The 26102-nt window shown below is 41.5% G+C and overlaps 2 protein-coding genes across 3 annotated transcripts in view; one reads left to right on the top strand and one right to left on the bottom strand.

The window, feature by feature from the left end:
• Window positions 1-141: 141 nt before the first annotated feature.
• On the bottom strand, window positions 142-20423 carry GNS (glucosamine (N-acetyl)-6-sulfatase). The gene is made up of 14 exons (XM_005519324.3): window positions 20245-20423; window positions 19641-19700; window positions 18756-18962; window positions 17599-17664; window positions 17106-17204; window positions 14652-14819; window positions 11189-11271; window positions 9815-9933; window positions 9089-9192; window positions 8618-8719; window positions 7287-7394; window positions 6512-6622; window positions 4514-4674; window positions 142-3696 (listed from the first exon to the last, which is right to left on the bottom strand). Exons 1-14 carry the CDS (start codon window positions 20383-20385, stop codon window positions 3621-3623), a joined length of 1605 nt encoding a protein of 534 aa, XP_005519381.1. The 5' UTR covers window positions 20386-20423; the 3' UTR covers window positions 142-3620.
• An 895-nt stretch (window positions 20424-21318) lies between these two features.
• Window positions 21319-26102, top strand: part of TBC1D30 (TBC1 domain family member 30) — a 48131-nt gene continuing 43347 nt past the window's right edge. For both annotated transcript variants that reach the window (XM_014249090.2, XM_088055676.1), the window contains exons 1-2: window positions 21319-21687; window positions 24026-24190. In XM_014249090.2, the coding sequence (XP_014104565.2) occupies window positions 21429-21687; window positions 24026-24190 (424 nt within the window). In that variant the 5' untranslated portion in view covers window positions 21319-21428. The remainder of the gene's footprint in view (window positions 21688-24025; window positions 24191-26102) is intronic.

Here is a 26102-nt window from a genome sequence, read left to right as displayed (position 1 = left end):
GGCCATATGAAGTAGCCCTTGTTAGGTAGGAGGGCAGTAAAGCAGAGGCTTTCAAGGCTTACAAAATAGGAATTCAGCCATTAGACACGTGAGACAGCTTATTCCTGTAAAAGGTTTAACTCAAGCTCAGTAACAAAGATAGGAAGTTTGATAGGCAGTTTATTTTTTTCTTTCTTCAAAAGTGCAGCAGTGAACAGGGTCCTCTGGAAGGGCACTTTCTAAACAGATGTTCAAAACAGCAAAAATATACTTACAACATGCTACAGCAAAGTATGCTCACATACAGAGAGAGTCATACAATGGAAATCCATTTTAATTGAATCACAATAAATGACAGTTGTTTCATTATGTTCAAATACTGTATTCAGCTTGATGAATTGGTCTGAAATTTAACTTGATTGAAAAGGTATTATACCTGCTCTGGGTGTGTGTTTCAATGTACATGTCCCTGCTACAGCTTCATTCCCCAGAACGAAGAAGCCCAGTTTCCTGGGCTGGGTAAGCAGGTACTGCTTGTATTCACTTACGCTGAAGTGATGATAATGAATTTTGGTTTGCTTTAGAGTAACAGAATGAAGTCATTAATTGTATTTCTCCCTGTATAGTATCTACTTTACTGGATCAGATCATTAAAAAATCACAGCTCTGCTTTTGATAATAATGATTTTTTAAAAAAGTAAAAAACATGGTCACATTTTACCTAAACTCAACTCTGTACCAGTAAGGCCCTTTATTTAAAACTCTGTACATTTAACATGAATGCCTTCCATAACAAGGTATAGATGCAGCCATGGTAAAATAACACATGAAATGGAATATCCAGAAAGACCATTTAGTTTTAAAATAACTTAGTTGGGAATTAAATCTGGGTGAGCGTCAAAGATCCTTCATAGTGGTTTTCTTAATTATCAGGGGTAAGAATTAACACTGCTCATTCGAGGCTGTAAAAACACTCAGAATTAACTGCTTTATGGCAACAATCACAAGTGATTAACTGCTCTAACAGCAATGGAAGGCAGGCAGCTCTTGGTTCCTGTTCTTTCTGAAGTCTATCAAAAGTGGAAGCAAATCAAATATTCTTCTGAACCACTAAATAAGGACTGACTACTTTAATTCTGAATTTCAATTTAATACATTTACTACCTATGCCCGATTTCAGGTATAGTGTGGTTCTCTCAGTGAGTGTGTTAAATGTGAGCCTTGTTAAAAAATCCTTTACAAGTATGTGCAGACAGCGAGAGTATTAATTTGGGAAAAATACCTGGTCACTCATACTGAATAATCTGCATCAATTCTGTCAACTTTGATATTACTAGTTAGGCAAAATAGATCATTCAAAAGAAAATGTCCTTGTTACGCTTTAAAATCACTTTAAGAAATTAAGAAATGTATTAGAATTACATTTCTGTACCCATAACAAAGTTCTTTTTTCTAATAAAGGAGCAACAGAATACACATTACTTGCACTGAAACTTAAGCAGAAACTTGATGTACAACCCAGATTTGATAGGACTGATGAGGGTTTAATGTGCAGCTGTCAATGTATTTCACACTAGCCTCCACACAGCTACCAAAATGAAGTTTAAACAAAGCACAGGTTTAAATTGCTAGAATTCCCCAAGCAAAACACTACCTACATGAGCTCACTGTGTAAGAAAACCTTTGAGAGCATGAAGACAACTTTGGTTTGGTTTCTAGAGACAAAACAGTGTATAAAGGATACTGATGGCCAATACTAAAGCTTGAGAAACAAAAAGCAGAATAAAGCTACAATTGTAGTTGAGGAAAAAAAGTCCTGAGTTTTTGGAAGCATGTAAGAAGTCTGAGTATCCAAAACCCTCTGCATTTACACAGCTCCCTCAGCTGAAAAGTTACCTTTCAAGCTATTTTTCTTCTTCCAAATATTTGGTCACTTCTGAGAGATTTGGAACAAATCAGTTCTATAAAAATCTAACCTGTAGACCACCACACAAGTTTCCAACTCTAAGCTACATGAAGGACAATTTCTGTGCCTCAGAATTAAAAGCCAAGAAAGTTCAATTTACTTTGTTGTAGCATTGCTTGTATCCAGGTGCTGGATCTGCACACTGGGGTATGCACCTTCACAATACTGAGTCCAATACCTCGTTGCCTATTTAATGATTAGCTGAAATAATCATGCTCTCTACTGGGGTAAGAGACGTGGAATAACTGAAAACAAAATAGTTTTGCTACAGTTTGTTTCACAAGGGAATGATTATCATGCCTGAAAACAGAGTTGATTTGCCCACAAGCAGCAGAAAACTTGTCTTGCAGAAGATCCATAATTCAGTGTTTCCAGATGGTGTTTTGCCAGTGAATCTATACGGAAGTTACATGGTAATGCAAGTTTGTGTGTTTTTCAAGATTAGAAAAACACTCAAGTTTGGGTGTACACGATGGCTGCATTTCAGATAAGCCTAATCAGAAGGTTGAAAATATATCACCCTTTTGGAGGGAAATAAGTGACTTCTGACATGCAGACCTTTGGTGCGAAGGCCACTTTTTGCAGGTTCCAAGTAGTTAGGCCTCAACCAAAAAGCAACACTCTATGAAGCATTTAAACTGCCTAAAATAGCTCTTAGCCTAATGTCTAGTGAGCAATGATTCTATGATTTATTTTTACCTAGTTTGCTTTCAAAATAATTTACCTTCAAGAATCTAATCAACATAAGAAGTTAGACAATTCAAGACATTTGGAGGTTAGAGACAGATCACCTCTACCGTGGTGCCCTGGTTGTTGTATTTTGTTTATTTTAGTATTACTTCTGTTTGTGTATTAAAAACAGACTTAAGAGTTAGCTCAAAGCACAGGCACACTTACTTGAACACGTTAGTCTCAACAGTCTCTTAACTCACTAGGAAGTCAGTCTAAAACCCAAAGAGGTTTTTCAGTAGTACATAGTAAGCCAGCCCAGCATTTCAAACCAGGAGGAGGTTGAAATTACATTCTTGTTTGCAAGCTACCGAAGCTGTCCTACAAAATTCATTGGTCTCATCTAAAGTGGTCTCACTGAAAGAGACTATTTAGCAGATGGATTTTAATTCTGCACAAGACACTTGCTAGTCAGATCCTACACTTTTGGCTACTGCCCTCCTACTCTCTCCTAGAGCTAGTTTGCTATTGTCCTTAACAGCCTGGAGCTCAATACAGGAAACCTATAATTAAGTATAGTTTTTAAGAAGGTCTGTGACACCGAATATGGGTGAGCATTACTGTGTAATAGCACCTGCCTATCTAACCTGACTCAAATACACATTTCTTTATTTTTTAGAACAAAATAAACTGTTCAGATTCATAGGCATAGGTTCACCTTTGTGCCTGTGATATGAAAAGGTACTTGAAAGACAAAGGTGGTAATCAACGATCTGAGCAAGACAGATTAGCTGTGTCTAACGATTTACAGTTAGAATTCAGCTGTAAAATATATATATTGCACAAGGCAACCAGCTAAAGACAAGGGGTTTCCTTCCAAACAGGGTTTGAAAAGCCCATTAGAAGTCTTCCAGCTGTAATCAGCTAAAGTTAACAGAGACAGACCTGCTGCAGTCACTGGAGAAACTGGTCAGTAGGAGCCCATTGCAAGAGGCTCTCAAGGGTCTTACAAGAACTGTGCAGAAAACCTCCGAGCCCGTAGGCCATGATTGCTGAACATGAGCCGTGGGTCAAACCTGTACCTGGAGAGAGGAACAGAGTCAGTGTGAGCTGCTTGGATTGCAGTCACCAGCATTTCTAGAGACAGCTTTGTGCTAGAAGAGCTCTGGTACAAGGCTACATGAGAAGCTGCTTTCTCAGCAGTATGCAGCAGTGACAATTTCTATTACAACAGATAAAATATAACAACACGCAACCAAAAAGTTGAGTCTCCAAAGAAATAAATCCTAGCATATATAACATCAAGCATTCAGGAGCTACATTTTAACAGAAAGTGTTGTTGTCCCAAATGACAAACTTACACTTTATGGACACTCTAAGGACATTTTAAATACTGCTTTAAAAAGCTTGAGTATAAATAATTAGTGACTGAGTTTTGAGGCACAAAGTGCTATTTACTTCCAACAGCTAACACAGACAGCTCAGGTCCTGCAGGAAACGTTCTTGCAAACAGCATCTCCAGGAACAATCAGAGCTAGTACTTGGAAAATGCCTGCCTATAGAAACCAGCAGAGCTTTTCCTGGTTTACTGGCAAACCTGAGGTTAGTCTCTTGCCTACTCAGAACAGCTGAAGCATACAGCCAACAATGTCTGACAACATTAACAACATTAAAGTACTAAAGTACCATAAAAGCTATACATGGTTGTCTTAGTTTGTCACCCTAGGACAATGGTAAATTAAAATATAGATTAACAGAACCATCAAGAAAACATCTTTTTAAAAAAAAAGCAGTGTGTATGACAATAATGTATCACAAATACCCTCTATAAAAGCCAAATTTTAAAAATATATAGTTATATTTAAAAGTGTTACAATAATGAAGTGGATCAGTGTTTACCCGGGATCGAAGACACCTGGTGTACGGCACGTTGCTCCTGAGCAGGACTGCAGCATCATCAGTCGATAGTTCATCTTTTCTAGAATTTCTTGATCAATTGTTTTAGCAATGTTATTGATCTGGTGTGGATCTGCAGTCAAGTTATACACTTCCACAAACACCTGTAGAAAAAAGTTCCTGCACTGAATTAAGTCCTGAATGCTAATTAACAGTCATATTATTTGAGAAGCATGCTTTATGGCAGCGCATAGTCTCAGATGTTACTTTGAACTCCACTGCAGCAGCCCCACATGATAAGCTGTGTTCAGCCATGCAGCTTCCTGGTCAAAGACAGGACAGTGTGCAAGCAAAGTTTCGCAGTAGCACAATTTTGTTGGAAAAGTTTTTACTTTCAACCTAAAGTAGTCACCTGCCACTGCAGATTCTTTTCTAACACTTGTCTTATGACTGAGAGACCACAGTAAGAGACCTCGCCTAAGCTGGCAGTCTTTTCTCTAATGGATCTCAAGCTAACAATTTCATGACCATCACATCAACATTACTCATCAGATACTTATAGCTGTCTGACTCAGGTGTCTTGACTTCTTCACGTACAAAATATGCTGAATACAAGTATGCTACAGCCTCAAACAGAAAAAGCTTAACCTATGTGCATGCACTTAGAGATTTGTCTGGAGGATTTTAGGGCAGATTTGTTTTTTGGTACATTAAATCTCTAGATGCTTCTGTGGGACAAACACTGGTCAATAGTATCTCAAGAATTTAGCCGTGGTTTTGTCTGTGATAGAGTAGGAGGCCCGACTGCAGATGATACTGATAAAAACTGGCTGAGTTGTGTCTAACTTTGATAAGGACATATCTGGACAGACTTTGGCCTTTTTCTTACAAGGTTCACTGCAAGGTTATAGAAGCCACATTGTTGTACCTTCCCCATCCGTACTGTTGGTTTTATTTTAGCTAGCTCAGGTAAGCAGAATGACCCAAAAATGCTACAGCCATACCTTCTTAGTAGAAAAATCCCAAAGTGACATGATGAACATTATTGAGTCAACTTTGGAGTCTACTTTTACAAAGAAATCCACAAGACTTTTCTAACTTGATCATAATTTGTCAGAAAGGGGAAAACCAAAGTGCAGGGTCTGCTAATTGTTATTTTTGTTTCCTGAACAGACTTTCATACTATCTAGCTGCAAAAACATGTTGTGAGATTTCCTCACCTGGCTTAAGTAGTTCAATATAGACTGCCATACATGTTGTGTGGTGCATGTTACTGGGCATACCTGCTGTTCATGTAGTGCCTGCACAGTTGCTGACAGCACAGCTTGTTAGATCTGTGCCTCAAACCCCACATCCTTGTTGGAGCAGCTGTGTGCAAACAAGCACAGCTAAAGATCAGCCCCGTGACACACCACCTTTTGTACGTACAGCACGTGCTCTCCTAGTGAGACCTGAGCAGCCTCTGAAGGGGGGACGTTATGTTCCTTATACCCAAACAACTCCAGATAAGGTCAGAGACCTTTCTCCCAGTTCTAACTTTACTGCTATTTTTGCCAGACAAACAAGCAAATAATAGAAGAAATTATTAGCCTGGAATTTCAGGTCTTCCTAAGTAAAGGAGTTGAACACTGTACCTCTGCTGTGTTTATATGTTGTAAGGTAAAACTTGTTCAAAAGAGACCACCACATGGAATTATGCTAAGAGAGAGAACTGCAACCAGTACAGCACAGCTCCCTGTGAGGCTGTTAGGTGATACCACATGGTAACAATCATAGTTTAGGCCTCACTCCCCTCCCACACCCTTTATTTTTCCTTCTTCCCAGAACCCCGCTACAGTTTTGGTCAAACATTCTCAATAGGCGGTAAGTACGTCACTGTTTATCCTGCAAGCAATAACGGTCTGCTTTTCACAGTACTTCATGGGAACCTTGAGAGCTGATAAGGGTGCAGACAGACACACAGTTGTGCACAGTTGACATCTGCTAGTCAGACAGACTTACCTCCCGGTCATCAAATTCACAGTACTGCAGATCCCAGGAAGCTGACAGTGTCCTTACACAAGCATACGTGTTGTTATAGGAATCTTCACAGACACAGTCTGGGAAGCAGTGCTGTGAAGCAAGCAGCAAACAAAAACTTCAGGGCAGGAGATGAACTTTTCCTAGAGTCTGTACCAGCTCATGCTAACTGCAGCTAACAGATGAACATGCAGATCTTAATTTAAGACATGCAAGTTTCCACTGGGGATTTTAAGCAAAAACTCAGTGTTGTTATTAAACTCACCATGATGAAGTGCATTTTGTCTGGGAAGCAAATGTACGTACACAGAAGAGAACAGCACAACACACTACTAAACACAGCACCAATGGGATGCTTTGCTTTAGGAAAGCAAAGCAAACCTGCTTAAATTTAGAGTAGCTAGTGACTTAATAATCACAGACAAGAATTGTGCAATAAGGTTATTGAAAGCTTAGAAAGAACATTATGTCACTGCCACACACTTGGCTTAAGCCCACACCTTCCTGCACCAGTCTCCAGCCCTGAGGCTCCATAGATTCCCACTGAAAGGGTTTTTATGATCTCTCTGGTCATATGGACAGGTCGGTTCCACATGGCTGGACATCTTCCAATTATCAAATTCTGTACAGGACCTACAAAGCTGGCTCCTACTTACCAACATACTGGGAGCTTACATACAGAACCAGGCTAGCCCACACAGCAAACAGGTTAATTCAGCAGCTATTTCCTGATATTAACGGATTTTGTCTTACTTACTGTGACTCCAGGTCCTAGGCCAGGACAGGTAGGATCACTGCCATTGTATCCTTCTCCTTGGTACTCCACCAAGAAGTCTGATCTCCAGGTAACATTTTTGTCTCCTTTCTACAAGAAGTTAATGCAACTTAGTATCTACTGTACTGTGAATACTATGAAATAGAAATACTGTGAAATAAAAAAAATCGTCCTTGCTTGGAATAACACTAACACTGCCCACTGCTCACTAGGCAGTATCAGTCTTAAATAAGGTCTTCTTTTAGAAGGTCTTGTGTAACTAGAAGACGCGGATTAAACTCCAAAAATATTAGCACACCTTCCTGTGAGGGTTTAAAATACTATCTTCAATTTGTAAAGGATCATACAGCAATACCAAGTAGGAGCCACATGGCCAGATACTACAGATAAAATCCCTGTAAACAAGGCTGTTTCCCTTTGATTTATATCACATTACCACAACAGATGGAAAAAGATATACCCTTGGCAAAAAACCAACCAAACAAAAAAAGAAACCGCTTTAAGAAACAACTAGGTTTTAAGCTGGTCTATTTGTAGCTGCATTTTAAAAGACAGAGGAAGATGGCAGTTTACAGTTCATACATAGCACCACCACAGGCATATGCAGCAAAACAATGAATTTCAAATTTGATTCCACTAGAGTTTAAAATGGGTACCTTTTACCTGCTTCTGTCTAAAGAACAGCTTAAGGTTTGGATACAAGGTTTTAAGAGCAAAGAACCATTTTAAGTCTGGATGATCTTTCCAAGCTTACTTTCCAAGTAAGCTGCCTTCAATTTATAGACTAAATTTAATTAAAACTAAACAGATCACCTGCAAGCAGCTTTATTTAAATAGGCTTCTGCTCACCTATTAGAAAGGTCAAGTTTACTTTATAAAACCACATGCACTCTTCTAGAGTTTGGCAGGAAACACTGGTTCTACTGAAAATGGAGTCAAACCAAAGATTTAATAAGAACAGCCTGTTTTTCTCCTACTCCTATGCTGAGAAATGCTATGGAAAAGGGGAAGGAGAATGCAAGGTGGAAATAAAATACAAGCTTTAAAGCAGCAATTATTACAAATGTGAGAACTATCCAAAGGATGACATTACTTTCTTTTATAACATGACCATGAAGTTGTAATGCTTGTGAAAATACATCTGCATTTAAACATACCTACTTTTTCACTCAGCTATGAGCATCCCATGTGAAAACAACATCAAAGGAAGAATCTGGGTTATGAGTGAATCTAATCTATCAAAGGAAGTAACACTGACTTTGAAGAATTACCCCTGCAAGCATCATTTGGTTACTATCCCTGTCCCTACTTACCAACAGTGGCAACAGTGACATCCCATCCATCTGGGTCTTATTCAAGTCATATCCCGCAATATCCAGAATAGTGGGACCCAAATCAATATTTGCAACAAGCATCTGCAGGATAAGAAGAACTTAACTTCAGAACTTCAAAACCTGTTTTAAATACTTATATTTGCAGGTGCAACTAAACACTAGCGAAGTTTCATGTTTATGGGCTAATGGACCCTGTAACATCAAAAAGCAATGGTAGGGAATTTGCAAAGTGAGTTCAAAATTAATTTGCTTTTGTGGCCTGCAATGGCTTAATTTGATTCAAGCAGAAACAGCCAGCTTTTTATAATGAGGTCTTTGCCCTTTCTGCCACTCTGTGTTATTTCATCTAATGTACACATATATATGCAGGGAAAAAAATTAGTAGCTAAAGTGGTAACTGTGAAACAACATTAAAAATAAATCTGTACTGGGATTTCACTTCTTTCTTACCTTGTTTGTCTGATTTGGTTTTATCCCTGGTCCTCGAACTAGCAATGGAACCTTGATATCAAACTCATAGAGCTGCCGTTTGTCTATTGGCAAAGAAAATTGGCCTAAACAAGAGAAGATGGGAAAAGTTAAATGGCTTCTTGTTAAAATTATCAGCCTTGTGTTACCATAGAGTGGTTTAGGTTGGAAGGGACCTTTATAAAGATCATCCAGTTCCACCCTCTCTGTTATGGGCACATAATTGTCACCAGTTCATTTCTAAAGAAGAGAGGTTCTTAACCTGAACTATATTAACAAATTGGAGGACAGAAGAGAACTTCAAAGTATAATCTGTATCTTAAAAAGTTTAACAGCTTAGATACTGCACTTTTAGTTGTACAACATGATACAGACAGGTCTTTGACAGATTTTTACTACCTAACCCTCTTATACCAACTCTTCCTATAGAACACAGAGACCTTTCCTTTATTTCTGCCCTGATTTTATGCATACCAGGATACACCGTTAGAAATTAATGCTGAAAACCACAACCAAACAAAAAAACAGCGATAAAATCCCAAACACCCCACACTGTGACTCCAGATTGTTTTACAATTCAAATCAGTATTTCTCATATCTGCAGTTTCCCACAGCTGCTGTTCCCATTTTCTGGAGTGGTCATGAGGGTGAAAGGTTATGCAATTCCTGGATCTTCTACAAATAAGCAGTAAGCAGTGAAAATTTTACCGGTGTGGAAGCCATTGTCTGATGTGTAGAAGATGTACGTGTTATCTAACTCTCCGTTCACTTCCAACTTCTTCACTAGTTTCTCTATCAGGTCATCAACCGAGAGCAGAGTTTGCCACCTATACAGAAACAAAGTACTTTACTTTTGAGTGTGAAAAACTTGGAATAACCCTGATTGTAAGTACGGCATTCATATCCAGCTTCCAGTTAGAGGTATATGCACTGTAAATTAATTATTTTGCTTACAAATTCTGAAAGCAAACTTCATAGAGTACTACACTTTTTTTTAAGGCTGCAATTAAAGATAGAATTAGACTGTTTGTCCTCAGTTCTTGTTGATTTCTGTAGTGTCTGCGAAAGACATCAAAATGCTGATTACTTCTTATCTGGACACAGTGAAGACCAACCTTGAAGCATCACAGTGACAAAGAGTCAGCTATCTCCTGCAAGCTCACTTGTTATTAGTTCTTTATATGTAATTTAATATTAAAATGCAAAACAACCATGAATTTAGTTCTTTATGGGACCCTTTCTGCTTGAAAACTGTAATGTCAGGATCCATTATTTCAGTGTATCTAAAGCCTTTGACAGCTACAAGTTCTTTTCTTTGTCATGAGGTTTGCTGTTGAGAAAAGTGACTGCTTCCACTACCCTTTACAGACTAATATCATGCTGAATTAACTACAGCTATTCAATTCTTGGATTCTGGTCTCTTGGCTTAAAATTTCTTTGCATAATTTTACCTTTGCGTTTTATAAAACAAAAATCTGAAAAATCTTGGGTTTCCGTCTCCAAAGTGGTAAGATAATATCTCCTAGTAACTGCTCAAAATGAAGATCAACACTTAAGGTAATGTTTGTTTCAAAACCTTAAAAGAAAGGACATCTGCAGTGTAAATAATTACACTTGCATTCTATTAAAGGGAACAAGTCATGTCTGCACATTATTCCCCACATCCCCTTTATAAAAAGGAATCTAGCACCTCCCCTGGCTAGTCAGTATTCCCATGTACAGACCTGGAGACAAGATTAATAAATCAGAGGAGCCGGCTGACAGAAACTGGAATTAAGTGAAATAGAAGGTAAGGCCATTATTTTTATAAAAACCTGTTATGCACTGCAAGAAAAGCAATAGAGAGACCAAGTATGATTGGTCTTTTTTGTGATAAATAATGGTAGCATTTGTGAATATGATATTTCTGAAGCCAAAGTTTATTTACAAAATGTCAACAAAGTCAGGAGGTCTTCTGAGACAGGTGCCAGAGAACTATTAGAAGCAATCTGACATCGACTGTCAGACTTAGTACAACTTTTTTAAAAAATCCACACCTTACAAATTCTGATTAGAAAACTTAAGCAACAAAAAAATCCTTACCGCTTTCTATAAGCGTCATCAAGAAATTGTATTGAAGAGTTGCTCATTGGAGTCTTTGCTTGTCGAATCAACCAGTGCTTGTTCTAAAGAAAGAAATCAACAAACTTTAGTGTATGAGAGAAACATCAAGCTTTAAGCCTTTATTAGAACAACTACAAAAATGATTCCTGTGAAAAAGTCAGGCAATACTATCAAACTGACCAGATTTTTGTTTTCCCTGCTGGTTCTTTTCAAAGCAGGTCAGGGAAGAAAATTGTGAAAGTATCTAGGGAAGGCTCTCTCAGAGGTAAAGGTGTGATAGCCTGAGACAGATCTGAGGAAAATAATGTGAAGTGTTGAGCATCACTGTAAGACTGGACTCGGTTGTCAAAAGTGAGGTACTTCTGGGACTAATATTGGCGAGCATCCCAAAAGGTTGCAAGGCGGGCAAAAGCTCCTACACTCAAAGCAATTAGAATTACTTAAGTTATAAAGAGGTGAGTTCAAATGTCTGTAACAGTGCCACTATCAGATTCTTGGCAGTCTAAGAAATCAGGGCTGGTGACTACTGAATGGAACAGAACATTACCATTTTATTTAGATTTTGACCCTGAAACAAGAACATTTCTTTAGGTGCAGCATCATGCTTCTAGATTATCCCCAACTTTCAGAAACAGACCTTTTCTTTCTTTCCTCACCTATGCCCCCAAAGTAATGGAGATGATGTAATTCATAGAAAAAGTGATACTCCCACATTGAGGACCAGTCTGAGCTGGGTCACATGTTGTACAAATACATGGGAAGGTCTGCTGTGAACAATCTGAAGGTTAATATTATTGGCGATCAGAACAAAGAATACAGTCATGTCAGTGCAGCTTTATGTTTTTTCATTTAGTAGGTCAGAGATGACCCACTCATCACACTCAGCTTGAGCCTGTATTTAGCTGGTCACTCCTCTGTGTAGAGCTGCTCGTTATGCAATTTCCCTCCTGTCACAAGCAAATGACTGAAGGGCTCAGGCTTTAGGGACTCAAAACAAAGTGACCCATATCTCCTGAAATTGCTCAATTCCCCTGCTTTCTGCTCTTGACTACCAAAGGAAAGATTTTTGGCATGGAGACTTAATACCATGTCCACTTTAATTCAGCTGTATTCAGCTGTTTCTTTTATAGCAGTTGTAAAACAATTCCCTGGAGAGAGACAGTCTATCTCAGCTGATAGAGGAAAAAGTAAGGAAGTACAGCACAAATCCCATCTTCAGCTCAGCAGTTCTTCAGAGAACAAAGTAGCTGGCAACATCACTGGTGCACCAGACACCTTTCACAAGGGCTGTGCTTACGAGAGGAGCTTTGTAAGGCACAACCACACTGGGCAACTCAGGCAGGTAAGCAACCTAGTGCAGCAGAATCCTCCTCTTTGAGTATTTTGTTCTTCCTACCTTTCTCTGAAGTTTCAAAAACCTCACACAGCCCTCAAAACACCTTTGTGGATTTCAATAAACTTCACACTGACTCAAGAATTCTAAAATCTGCTTCCCTGTCATGTCTTTTTCACCACTTTTATACAAAGCAGTCCACCAATCCTGCTGCCTCCCTAAGCTCCGTTCTTGGAGAAATTTTAGGAGGTCGAGACAACATACAATGTACTGCCAGCAGAATCAGAACACAGCTGAGCTCTGATTTTGCAGGAAAAACAATACATGCAAGGGAGATACCAAACACATATCTTAATCAACTTCTCTTTTAGAACAGCTTAGATAAAGCTCATCTGGACTATTAGTAATTCTGCTTGGAAATCCACACAGCTGCTGATCATTTCATACAGTTCATAGCTGAGAATCCAAAGCAGAAGTTAGACTCTGACCAATGATTTATACAAGAGCTTAATTCCTATTTTTCATGCAGAGATTCTGCCTAAATGGTTCCTCTTAGTACCCCTTGCCCACATCAAGTATAAGGAAGTGAGGCAACATTTATTCAGGAGTCAAGACTGTACAATCCCAGACTGTCAAGCAAACATTACAACATCAGTGAGGGTCTTAGCCTATTTACATGTTTACTGCTACTGCAAGAATCATGCTTGCCCCAGAGAGCAGTGAAGCTCCAGAAAACACCAAAGCTCCAAGAAGACTTAGGCTTCAAGACCACAACACTGCCAGCTGCAGCAATGCACATTAGCTGTGCCTAAGACATAAGGTAATGCTAGTCTTTTCCTCTAGTAAAACTGCTGTATCCACACATATTAATTGCCAAACATGAAGTCCAGCATTTTGCTCTGTTATACAGACATATGCAGAGCTTTTACACCACATAAGGCAACTCCACTGTGTATATTTTGCTATCTGCTGACTTCACTGGTCAAGTTACTTCTAGATCACTGTTTAAAAGCACTCTGTTACAGTAATGGAGTTTTAAGACAAAATCTGGAATCTCTTTATGGAAGAAAAAAACCTAAATCTCATTCCCACTCCCTAGTTTGAAACTTAAAAAGATTTGGCTAAAGTATTTGTTACTGCCTGCAGCCTTTTTCTGTCCTTTTAATCATGTTTTTCTATCATACTGATAAGCACATGGTCGTTTTGCAAGCTACAGTCCTCAGCTAAAAACAAGTTTCATTCTGTACAACAGGAGTCACAGTGACCTGAGGCTCCTGATAGGCATTTAGGCAATGTTATCTCAGTCTTAAGATTAGAAGCAAACCTTGAAGTGAAATAATTGAACGCTGAACAGCAATGGGTTCTATAAATTACTTGAACCAAAAATACAAAACTTCTGTAACTTTTCACCAAATTAACTGCTTGTGAAGTTCACTTACTGGCAGAGTAAATTGAAGCAGATCAGTCTGAGCTTGACTATATCTGGCCATATTTGCTGGCAATGGAAGACACCACCCTGTCACAAGGATGTCTGAATTTGTAACATTAGGTTATTTTAGCAAATGAAAGGCAAGTTCTCAAAGCACTTAGTAACCCTGGGCCCTATGGCTCATGATTCCAGAGTCCTCTGATTAGTCTGACATGCTTTCAACCTCGGGGAAGCTTTGCCACAAACTCAAGGAATGGACTGTCCCCATCCACAAGCAGATGTGTGAAGGAAGACAGGGATCTTCTCATTCTTCACCCAAGCCTTTGAGTAGCACATTACCTATTTGTTCCCCTGACATATTCAGAGCAACCATAAGAAATTTTTAAGAGTTTCAGAAGAATCTAGAAATGGGACACAGAATTCACTTTTTATCAATCATAATTCAATTGTACTACCATATCACTTTTGCCACTATGTTGTTTTTCTTCACAAGACATTAGCATGCAAATATCTCGAAGTCACAATAAACTTATCTGACCCTGACACACACCAATTTATCATGATTAACCAACCAGCAGTCATAGTACTCGCCTATTCTAATCTAACGTGCAAGTCAGGGCCACTGCCTTCTGCTCTCACAAACTAGAATAACCTACACAGGTTCTTGCTAGTTAGCTTACCTTGCCATGAATATTAAAATTGCTGTTTCTTGGTGCACTGACATTCTGAAAGCTCTTTGTATACTGTGGAGCAGGTGTCCAAGGGGAGTGTGGTGCTGGGGTTGCGATCATCATAAAGAAGGGTTCGAAATTAGATTTGTACTCCAAGAAATCCAGTGACATGTTGGCCTGTGAACAGTGTTATTGGAGAAAAGTCATGCCTCAAAGGAAAGCAGCAACTATTTGACAAATCCAAACAAGACATTCATAACTTATTTAGAGCTCAGTAATACCGTGAACATTTAAACTATTTCAAAAACTTACTGCTTGCTCATCTACAAATGTCTAGAACAGCAGCTCATGGTAAAAATAAACCCAAGTGCTCATGTTAAATAAGTAATTTTTCCCACGTCTTCAAATGACTTTCTACTTCAGACTCTTGCATAAATTAGGCCTCAAAAGCTCATCAGAAGTTTGTGCCTGTTTCAAAAAATCCACCTGTATGCTGGCTTAATCGAGTAAAATCAGAGCTTTCTTAACAGTCTAAGTCTGAGACTTTAAGATGCCATCTCCCATCTGATAGATCCCAGCTTAAGGGCTTCAACTTTCTTCAGAAATAGCAGTAGTTCTGAAGAAAACAAATTTAGCCCTGCTGTTTACAGCCTATGCTCATTCTACAGCAAGCTGCAAGATTACAAGGGGTGAAGACAGAAGGTCTGGAGAAGAACAGTGCCAAAATGCACTCACTCACACCACTGTACTTTCATTTTCATTTCAAGTTGCAAGTTAGAAGAAATTGCGAGTTCCATTTTCCCTTCCCCTAGGTCAGCCTTTAAAATTAAAGCTTCAAAGGCATTACTTGCAGATGAGTTCTTCAGTATTCAAATCTTGCAACATTTTTTTCCTGCCTGATTAGTATGCCCCATTTTGGATATCCTTTTCTTTCTCTACACAAAAAACCAATACACCAGGAAGTCCCCCTTCCTTCCTTCTAAATTTAGTATCTAAGCAAGTAGGGCTCAACTTCAGTTTTATGACAGCAGAGTCAAGCAAGGATAAGAACCCTTCAGAAACTCATAGCAGTAGCCAACTTTGATTTCATTAGGAGCTTAAACTGCAGTATGTGAGAAGTGCAGTAAAAAGATTCAGGTGTTTGGATGCTCAATGTCAGACTCAAGTAGTGAGGTGGCCTTAGACAAGAAAGCTTGAGGATCACATCAAGCAACACATGAACTTTGCATAAGCAATTTATTCCTGTGCACTACCCAGCAAATGAATTAAATGCTGTCTCTGAAATGCTGAGTACATGTTTAGTAACTACAGGAAAAAAGCAGAATGCAACACACTGAAAATCGTGATACATTGCTGTATCAATAGGTAACACACCACAAATAAGCAGTTTATGCAACAATGACCTGTTGGGCAAAATGCTTACAAGCTGCTGAAGGATCAAAAAACCCCAGTACAATGCCAGTAATAGGATAGTCTCACTTCTGGCTTATCAATTCCAATCTAGCTTTAGACGATGTAAATCTAAATTTAATCAGACAGCTGTTCAGTACCCTAAGAAACATCAATCAGTGCTGTTTCTAGTGAGCAGCTGTCTGTGTTTGAGCACCCAGTGGAACTAAACTCCTCAGGGTTCTCATTGAAACACTACAAGACTGCATGAGGAGACATTTCTAAAGAAGAATTTTTGTGAGTGCTAACCTATACGCTGTAACACAGTACAAACCCATACGCTGTACCAGCACCTCAAATTACGACCCCAGCTTGGCAGACGGGGGGACATTTCCCCCTTGCCCACTGCCCCTGCTACCTGCCAAATAGGGCCTTAAGAGAGCTAAACTAACTCTTCCAACCTTCCTTAAACTATCTGCCATTTTTACCTCTCTTTATTTTATGCAGCTAAAGAGGCTAAAATCTTCTCGGATCAGCGAGCTATACATTGCCCTCATATGCTATCAAGGAATGGTTAGGCTTTAATATTTACAAGTTATCAGACTGATCGAATTACAGACTACAAGATAGCAACACATCATAATATGTAAGAAACAAAACATGGTGCGAAGTTTATTTTTACATGCTTCCTACTAAAACCTCGGCCCAGTTAATCTGTTACAGAAGTTGCATATTATAATGAAACATATACTTGATTGAAGTAATTTAAATCTCTGCCTACCTGTTCCTCCTGCAGCACAGCAGTCAGTATTAACTCCTCAGTGAGGCTACTGGCTAGCAAATGGCCAGCTGGAATGCCTTTCCTTTCCACAGCTCAAACATAAACCTGTCATTTCTAAATATACTCAGAGTCTTGCTTTGCAGATAAATGCCCACCTACCCTCACAGCAGTACAAGTGTCCATTTGTGAACTAATACAGCCTAACAAGTTATCTCACCCTTTCCCAAGTCCCCAGCGCGAGGCACTATCTGGTCATAAGCAGCTTCTGTACCATGCATTGCAAAATTTCTTACCAGGACATCTGTCAGATAATCTACACTGTAGTTCTCGCCATGCCTTCGTGCTTTGCCATTTACCGAGAGAGTATAGTTGTAGTACTTTGAATTTTTCTCCTGTGAAAAAGAAAAGGGACCCAAGATACTTATGCAAAGCAACATATACATTGATTACTTGAAATAATCCAAATTATTTGTCTACAAGCATTTGCCTAATAGGTTATGAGCATTTGCCACAGGGATACTGCAAAAATTCTCAGAAGTGGTCTCCATCAGCAAAACTGGTTTTAGTGCTATCTCACAGTTCTTTGGCTGTATAAATTGTTTTATTTTCTCCAGGCACTCAGTAGGAGTAGCCCTTGTAAAAGCCATAGATACAACAGAGGAAAAAGGGGAAGAAAATTTGCATTAAATCATTAGATGCTCTTTTCCTGCTCTTTCATGACCAGCAAAGTTAGAACATGAGTTGGATTATAAAGCAATAAAGTTGTTAAAAAAAAAAGTCACATACCAAAGCATACCAAAAACTCCATCCAGGAGGGACATGACCTACTCCCCCTGCATCCTCTGCTCCATACTGAAAAAAGAGAGATCATGACTCACAGTTTCAGTTATGATGAATCAAAGCTAGACATGTTTCATATTCATGTGCTTTATTCAACACTGCTCAGAAACCATGTTAAGCCAAATTCAATTTCAGAAAACCACATATGTATATGCATATAAAAACCCATGTAGGGCCCGTTAAAGAAACCAGGGTACAATAACTAGACAGTAACTGAAAGCAACCATCAATAAAATTTCAATATTACTCCCTGCTCCATTCTGTGTGTGAAAATATGCAGAGATTCTGGAGAACATAGCGTACATCATCAAATAACAAATGTTGATCAAAACATCCATGTGACAAGACACTTGCAGGCTTCATGATAACAATTCACAAGATACTAAAGAGAATTTCACACAGACCAACAGCTTCCTTCATCCTCCCCCAACAGCGGGAGGAACTTCAAGTAATGTTAGCCTCTTGCCACCTCACTGCCAAATAATCGACAACAACTAGCCTCTAAGACAGCAAAATAGGGAAAGTAGCTGCTGAGTCAGTGCCAAATTCAAAACAGAGGGTGCCTTAGAGCAACACAATGGGTTTTCTCAGGGCAGCCCTCTCCCATCTACATGGCTCGCCTAACTGCAGGCATAAGACTCTGCTGAGTCAAGGGATGCTCAGAGGAAAGCCAGCTGAGTTTCCCTTCCCCTTGCTGCCTCAGTAACATCAGCAGACACAAACTCGTGTCTGGCTATGAAAATTCACCTTCCATTGTTTAATTATACCACGGTTTTCCACCATGAGATGCAAAGGAAACATGCTGTTAAGAATCCTGCAGCTCATTTACCTCCTAATCCAATTCTACCACACAAGAGGAACACCCAGCCTGCAGCTTTCAGTGCTGATTTTTACATCTTACTATGAACTACTAGAAACTATAACCTAGCTTAAAAGACAAAAATATAAACCACACATATACAGGTGACTCAATAATAAAGCATTGGGTAACTGCTGTAGAAGAACATTGAAAATATCTGTCCTCCAGATAAATTTGCCTCAGTGGACACCTAACTGTTCAAACAAACCACAAAAAAATAAAATAAATAAAGAACAAGAAATACCTCATTTAAATACTTTCCAGCAAAGAACGTTTGATAACCACACATAGCTTTGAGCAGCGCTGGGAATGTGTATGGTTCTTGAATCTTCTGCCATAACTTGCTGCTACAGTTCCCTTCCAGGGTGTTATTGACAACATGATGATTATGTGGATATTTTCCTGTTAAAATGCTAGCTCGACTGGGACAGCAAAGTGCACTGGGGACATACTGAAAAAACAGAATGAGGAGATTTAAGACTGGGATAGTAACACCATTTTATGTCAAAATTTATAGTTTTCAAATATCAGCTAACAGGTTGATTAATATATTCACCAACAGTAAAACCTACTTCCTTCTGGACACCCCGAATTATATCCCAAATATTTTCACTAGTGAAAAGCTGCTCATGAAGCCACTTTCAGGTCTCTGCAGCATATGTCCTTCAACTTCTCACCACCATACTGGACACGGTTTTTAGATAGGGCAAGAACCCACTAAATACTGCTTGATCATTGACTCTGTTGTTTTAGCCATGGAGATACAGCAGAAAATGAAAAGAGTGAAGTGACTTTTCATTGTGCATGAAGCTGATGAAAGTTTTGAGCAGCTTTTGACACTTCGCAGTTTGTAATAGGAATATTCAGACTACGCAGTTTTAGCATACAGATTAAGGAAGTGAGCATAAGTGCTTTCAGAAAGTGAAACTTCACAGATTTCGAACATGACCTTAAATTATATTAATTTTGAGACCTAAAAGTAGGTAGCAACTGAATTTTAAAAACCCCACATCCATGTCTACAGGTTTCACAAAACTGATACAATTTTTTGAGATCTCACATAATATACGATACAAAATACATAAATGCACACATCTCAGAAGTTCAGAGCATTAACGCAAACACTTACTGCGTTTACAAAGGTTATTCCCATCTGGGCAATGAGAGCGTTAGTCTTCTTTAGGGGGGTCTGAAAGGAAAGCACCAGAAGGGCATCAGCTAAAAATGCAAGGATGCCAGGTAAAGCCAGGGACTTGAAGCGCTGTAACTGGAAGAAGGCCCAACACCACCACGGCAAGACACTCAAGAGTGCCCTTCCCGTATCGCTAGGGCCTGGCGGGGCCACAGCGATTGCACAAGCCGGCCCAAGAGAGCACAAGTGCGGGGAGTTTCCAGAGGTATCTGCAGCGGCAGAGGTTGCTCTAGAGAGGCCCCAGCAGCGGCCCCGGCCCACCCGAGCCCCGCCGGCTCGGCAGAGCGGCTCATCCCACCCGCGGAAGCCCCACCGCCACGCTCCTTTCGCAGGGCTGCTTGGCCTGAGGCCGCAGTGAGACCCTGCCCGGCTGCAGGCTGGGCCCAGCGCGACGACCCCCACGGCCGGAGAGACCTCGACCCCACACCGAGCCCGCCGAGCTCGGTTTCGGCGTCTGACAGCCAGGTACGCGACCCGGCGGGCGGCGAAGCGCCCCCCGGCCGCGCCCCCGCCAGCCCCGCGCCCCCCGCCACAGGGTTACCATGCCGCCCAGGCAGACGTCCTGGTCATCGGTGAGGATAAGCACCACGTTGGGCCTCCGCGCCTGCCGGACCGCCCGCGCCGGGCTGAGCAGCAGCAGCGCGGCCAGCGGCAGCGCCCGGAGCAGCGCGGACGGGGACATGGCGGGGCCGCCACAGGCGCGGAGCGGCCGCGGAGCCCGAGCAGCAGCGCGCGGGCCCGCCCCGCCCCCGGCATATGACCCGCCAGCGGGGGGCGGAGTCACGTGGCCCGGGCGGCAGCCGCGGCCCCGCCCCAGGCCCCGCCCCCGCCCATGGCTGCGCGCGGAGGCGCCTCCCAAGCGTGACCTGCGCGCTCCGCTCCTGAGGGGTGGGTAAACATCCACGGGAGGCGTGCCGAAAGGATGGAGCCAGCTATTCTCGGTAGAAGAATGGTCATCCCAACCAAGCAACAGGGCAAGAGACAACGGGCAGAGACTGATGTACAGGAAGTTCCACCTGAACATGAGGAAGAGCTTTTTTACTGTGCTGGTGACTGACCACTGGAACAGGCTGCCCCCAGAGGGTGTGGAGCCTTCCTCACTGCAGATATTCAAGAACTGTCTGGACGCTGTCCTGTGCAATGTGCTCTGGGGTGTGCCTGAGCAGGGAGGTTGTAACACTCAACCTTACCCATTTTGTGATTCTGTCGATTCCCGACCTGAATTAATCGCGGCTGTTACGCGTGTGGCCGGGCTTCCCTGCAGCGCCATCGGTGCCGCAGCCAGAGCCCAGGCGCCCCCGGTTCTGGCGGCCGTGCGGAGCCCGCCATCCGCTCCGGCTTGCAGGCGGTGTCACGGGGACCGGCCACAGCATAGGCACTGAATTGCTGGCAAAACCGGGCCGCCCCTCCAGCGGGGTAGCAGGAGCGGGACGGCCGGCAGTCAGGACGGTGGTGACCTCCGTGACAGCCGCACAGTGCACGGGTACCGCGTCCGGTGTCACCGCTCCCGGTGTCACCGCCTCGAGGCGGAGCGAGGCCCCCACCCCCCCGCCCCTCGGCAGGTGCAGCGCCCCCGCCCCGGCCTCTACCACGGTGCGCGGGGAGGGAGCGGAGCCGGGCGCGGCGTTCCTGCCCGGCCTCTCCCGTCCGCTTCCCTTTCCCCTGGCCGCCCCACCCCGGCGTGTGACCGTGGAACGGGCCGAGCCCGGAACCCGGCGGCGGAACATGGATGCGGCGGAGGCCGGCGCGGGTGGCAGGGCGGGCAGCAGCGCCGACAGCCTGGCCGAGGAGGAGGAGGAGGAGGACGAGGACGAGGCGGGTCCTGGTAGCGGCCGGTCCAGCCGCACCTCGTCGCTTGTGAGCGGGCTGCTCACCGAGTTGTACAGCGCCGCCGAGGCGGCCGCCCCTTCGGGCAGCGCCCGCTCCCGCGCCCTCCGGGGGCTGCCGCAGCGGCCGAGCCAGGTCAAGTACCTGCGGCTGAAAGGTACAGCCCGCCCCGCCTGCCTGCCCCTGCCGCCGCCGGGCCCGCAGCTGCCCCTGCCGCCTCGCTTTTCCTCTGTGCGTGCAAGGGAGCCCTGGCCGAAGGTGCCCCCCGTGCCTGCGCGCACGTGTCTGTGTGTGTATGTGTCCGTATCCAGGCTTTCTGCATGGCCGTGCCTCCCAGAAGCTTCCCACGACCTATTAGCTGAGAGCATCCTGTGCTGTTCTCCCCTCTTTTGTTTCAGGTGCCCTAGGAGCCGAATTAGGGTTCTCTGCTACTAGTTTCTGTAACAGACTGCCTAAGCTTTTGTGTTTCTGCCAGTTTGGTGCTTTTCCTCACAGTAATGAATAAATGTCCAGTTTTTCTTTCTTTTTCTTTCTTTTTCTTTCTTTTTCTTTCTTTTTCTTTCTTTTTCCTTCTTTTTCCTTCTTTTTCTTCACCAAGTCCTAATTTTCTGAATCTAGAAGAGATGCTACACATACAGTATCGTAAGACAAAGTTTTTCTCAGTTTTAGTTTTACTGGACATAAACTAAACTGGACAACTGTAAACTTATTTGAAGGTCGGCATGTCTTCCAAAAAAAAAAAAAAAAAAAAGGAATGTAATGAAAAATGTAAATGCTGGAGTCAATCAGAATCGAAATGAAATTTTAAAATAATTCTTATGAAAGTTAGGTAGTCTCCACAGTGCATGTTTGTGAAAGACTGAGACATGCTACTCCAAGTAAGTAGTGAAGAGGAAAAGAGAACAAAGACCTCTTGTCTTCTGACGTTTAATCACTTTTGCTTTTGATGAGGAAAAATCTCAAGAGGTGACTAAATACGCCTGGTTTTTTAGAGCTGTACAAACAGCTATCTGCTTCCGTGTTTGGCTTTTTAATGAGATGATACGCCATCTGATGTTACTAGGATGTAGCTCAAGTTCTTCTGCGTGTCCTTTGGCAACCTAGGACTCAACAGGAAATTTTCTTGTTCAGAAATATATTTTGTGGTATTTCAACTCATTAGTTTTGCTGCCAAGTTATTGTTTTTTTACAGGCACAACTAACTGGCATGGATGTGAGAGAGTAAAACTCTCCAGATAACTCTGGTGGTCACTGTATAAAGTATCACAAATGCAACATATTTATATATATATATTTTCCTTTTGAATCTATAGATCTAGTTTTAAATTACCCTGCCTGGTACAAGTGATTGGGAATTACATCTGAGCAGCAGGTGCAGCAGCAGCAGGGTAGTGGCTATAAAATACAGTATTGTTTTATCAGTGGTTCCCCTGTCCTTGCCATCATAGTTTTCACTAGCCCATGGTTGATGGTCATTTCAGCCTTATTTGTCCTTTTCTTTAAGCTCTCCAGAATTGTTGAAAAAGTTTTGCCACATGAGCTGAGCTGTTTACCGTCACAGTGATAGTAGCTTTTCCTGGATGCATACATATTTTTCTCATTAGATCAGGTTACTGAAGAATGGAATTTTTGGATTGATTTTCTTTCCAGCATCAGGGGACAGGGGTTGCATTGAAAGTGATAGTTTGAAAACTGAGCTGCAGGAAGCAGGCAGCTGTGTAGATGCTGGTGGCAAGCTGTACCAGGCTGTTAAAGGGAGGAGCTGAAGGGGTCAACATGTGATAGGCGAGACCTAGGATTTCACTGGTGTGGGGAGCCTCTGAGAACAGAGCAGAGGACTCAGAAAAATTAATGGACTTAAGACATCTCCCCAGGAACTCCTTTTTCTGGTCCTGAAGCTTACCTCATGAGGGACAAGAGGAATATTAGAACTAAGCTGAGACATTTTGATGAACTGAAGGGGACTGGTGGCACTGTAACTGACTGGTGGAGATGACTGAGGCCATGACTAAAGCCATCTAGTTGCATCTTAGGGGAAAGAATTTCCCACTTAGACCGTATTCTGGAGTTGCATTTGTAGCTTTGCAGCCGGCTTCTTGAGTGTGTTCCCTTGTCTGTTATAAATGTATTTCTTGTCCATGCAGGGGCAGCGTCTGGAAGGTGCTGTTTCTAAAATCTGTCTCCTGGTTGCACTACTATCAGTATGTTCTGTCTGTAGCTGTCACCTTCCCAGGAGTTTATAACAGCATAATAGTTAAGATTTATACTCTGTGCAATAAATTGAAGTACTTTTGTTTAAAAGAAAATTAAAGGCTTTGGCTCGGATTCTGAAAGTGTTTATAACTGGGAATTACCCCAGTCAATAGAACTTGTCATTTATAGAAAGCTTGTATTTGTAAATGTCTGTGAGGCAAGTGTCTTTGCGTGTCAGCTACAATAAGCTGTTTGTGAATGTTTTGGCCTGTACTGAAGTTGTTTTCTCTGCTTGTTGGCAGATGTTGATGAATTAACAACTATAAAACGAGAACTGAATTACAGAATTTCCGTTCAATCAGCAAAGTTGCTCCGTCTTCTGAAGCAGAAAGACAGGCTTGTACAAAAAGTCCAGAAGAACTGCGACATTGTCACAGCTTGTTTACAGGCAGTTTCCCAGAAACGTTGTAAGTACTTTCTGTGTACTAGTGTAAATAGTTTGTTTCATTAACGTGGACAGTGCTTCATTTAAGCCCTCACACTTAATTTAAAGTCAAGAGGCCAGGCCATGCTATTCCTTAGATATGACTGACTCCTAATGATGTCAGTAGTACCTGGAAACAGGCAAAGTTCAACTAGCTCAGCTGGGTAAGCTGCTGTAGCCTCAGCTGTTAATTTTGCGTAACTCCTTTCTACCAAGTTGCTCCAAGCTGAAGAGTATCAGTAAAACAAACCTACTTCCCTCAAAGCCCTTTATCAGCATCGGTGTTTCGGGGGTTTCTGAGAGATTGTGTGGGAAAGAGAAGAAATGTTGTTCTTTAATTGTTTAGCCTTTTTTTTCCTGCACAGTAAAATCTTTTTATTTGACTTGGCAAAGTTGTCATCTTAAGATAGGCTGAAGTGCTTTTTGGTAGTTCTTCTAAAGTAAAACTGCATGTAACGTCATATATAAGAATAAATAGAAATTATGCCTTTGGAAAGGACGTGTGAAAATAACCTAATGTTCCATCTTATTTTTTTCATTAACATGCAGCGTGACAGGTACAGAAATGTTCAGGTACAGTAAATAAAGCATGGTCTTTTCATAAACATGTCTGTAGGAGCTTTGACGTGCATGTAAAGACTTTACTAAAAGAATTTTACTGTAGTGGCATGTGCTAATGTAGTCAAGGTAAGAGCTTGTCTACTCATGTGAAGCTTAAGTTTTAAACATTTAAAAGCATTCCTTTGTTTTACTTAAACCTGGCATGAAAGTTCTTGGCTGTCATCTACTGTGTAGGCATATTTCTTCTCAAAACCTCTTAATGTCAGCTTGATAACCAAGGCCTCCATGCCACTAATATGGAAGCATATACTGTAGTCTCCTTTTAAATGAGACTACTTGAATTTTCTTGAATTTAGAGGATTTGGCTGTAAATTCTGAATGCTTCTTTCCCCACATAGTGGAATCTCTGTGTAGAGGTAGAACGGTAGTTTTCAATTAACATTAAGTTCACATTCAGGTGTTTGAGTGCTACCTTTAAGCAATCTATACAGACCAATTGTGAACAAATACTGTTTCATGAACACATGGAAATTTTGTCCGACCCTTTTTGATTACTGCTTGACAAATTAACTCCTAGTGGTAATTTCAGTTAGTTCAGAAATAACAGGGCTGATAAATTTGGTCTCTTATTTTCTGACAGAATATCTATCATGCTTTAATCTGTTTCTGCAGAGAGGAAAAAACAGGTACTGTTTAAAAAAACTCTATGCTCAAAACTGTGTTCAGTGTCTGAAAGTTCAGGATCTGTGGGTTTTGCAGCTCACACAGGGAGCCATCCACTCCTCAGTCTTAAACCTGTGCTGGCTCTTGGTCTCTGCTGTGTGCACAGAAGAGGCCTGGCCCCTGGCAATTTTGGGAGCCCACATGTGACTTGCACTTCAGGGCCACCAACGGTCAGCACAGCACCGGCAGCACTTGAACTCTAGAGTGGGTAAACGTGGAGAAACAGTTGCCAGGAACAACTTCATAACTTAGTGTCTTTTTCATTATGCTGCTGTCCCTTGTCCTTAGCAGATGATGCATGTTTTGCATACAAATAGGTATTACCATAGAAAATAAAATTCACTGCAGAGTGAAATGTGTTTTGGTTGGACACATGAATGGTCATGGCTCTGTTAAAGGAACGATAAATTGTTCTGTAGAATGTATGATAAAATCAGTACACTGTGCTGTACTTCTGGATTGTAAGATATATGAAGGGAGAGTTTCATTTTAATAATGCTTTTTTTACCCAAATTTAAATAAAATTCTCCAATGGAGAAAATTAGTAAGAGAGAAATCACTGTGATGGCCTCATGGCAAACGTGGCACTTGTTTCTCTTACTCTTTGTGAT

The sequence above is a fragment of the Pseudopodoces humilis genome, chromosome 5, assembly GCF_049639895.1.
Source record: "Pseudopodoces humilis isolate 2021_Gansu_Grassland_sample_001 chromosome 5, ASM4963989v1, whole genome shotgun sequence".
Classification (NCBI taxonomy): Eukaryota; Metazoa; Chordata; class Aves; order Passeriformes; family Paridae; genus Pseudopodoces; species Pseudopodoces humilis.
The sequence above is the reverse complement of the archived record's forward strand: the minus strand, read 5'-3'. Positions and strand labels throughout refer to the sequence as shown.

Excerpts from the sequence above, each read along its gene's own strand:
- GNS (XM_005519324.3), bottom strand. The coding sequence starts at position 20,385 with ATGTCCCCGTCCGCGCTGCTCCGGGCGCTGCCGCTGGCCGCGCTGCTG. Across the intron at positions 18,963-19,640 it reads GAATAACCTTTGTAAACGCA|TATGTCCCCAGTGCACTTTG; the intron begins GTAAGTGTTTGC and ends CTGTTTTTTCAG. Across the intron at positions 8,720-9,088 it reads AACCAAATCAGACAAACAAG|ATGCTTGTTGCAAATATTGA; the intron begins GTAAGAAAGAAG and ends CTTATCCTGCAG.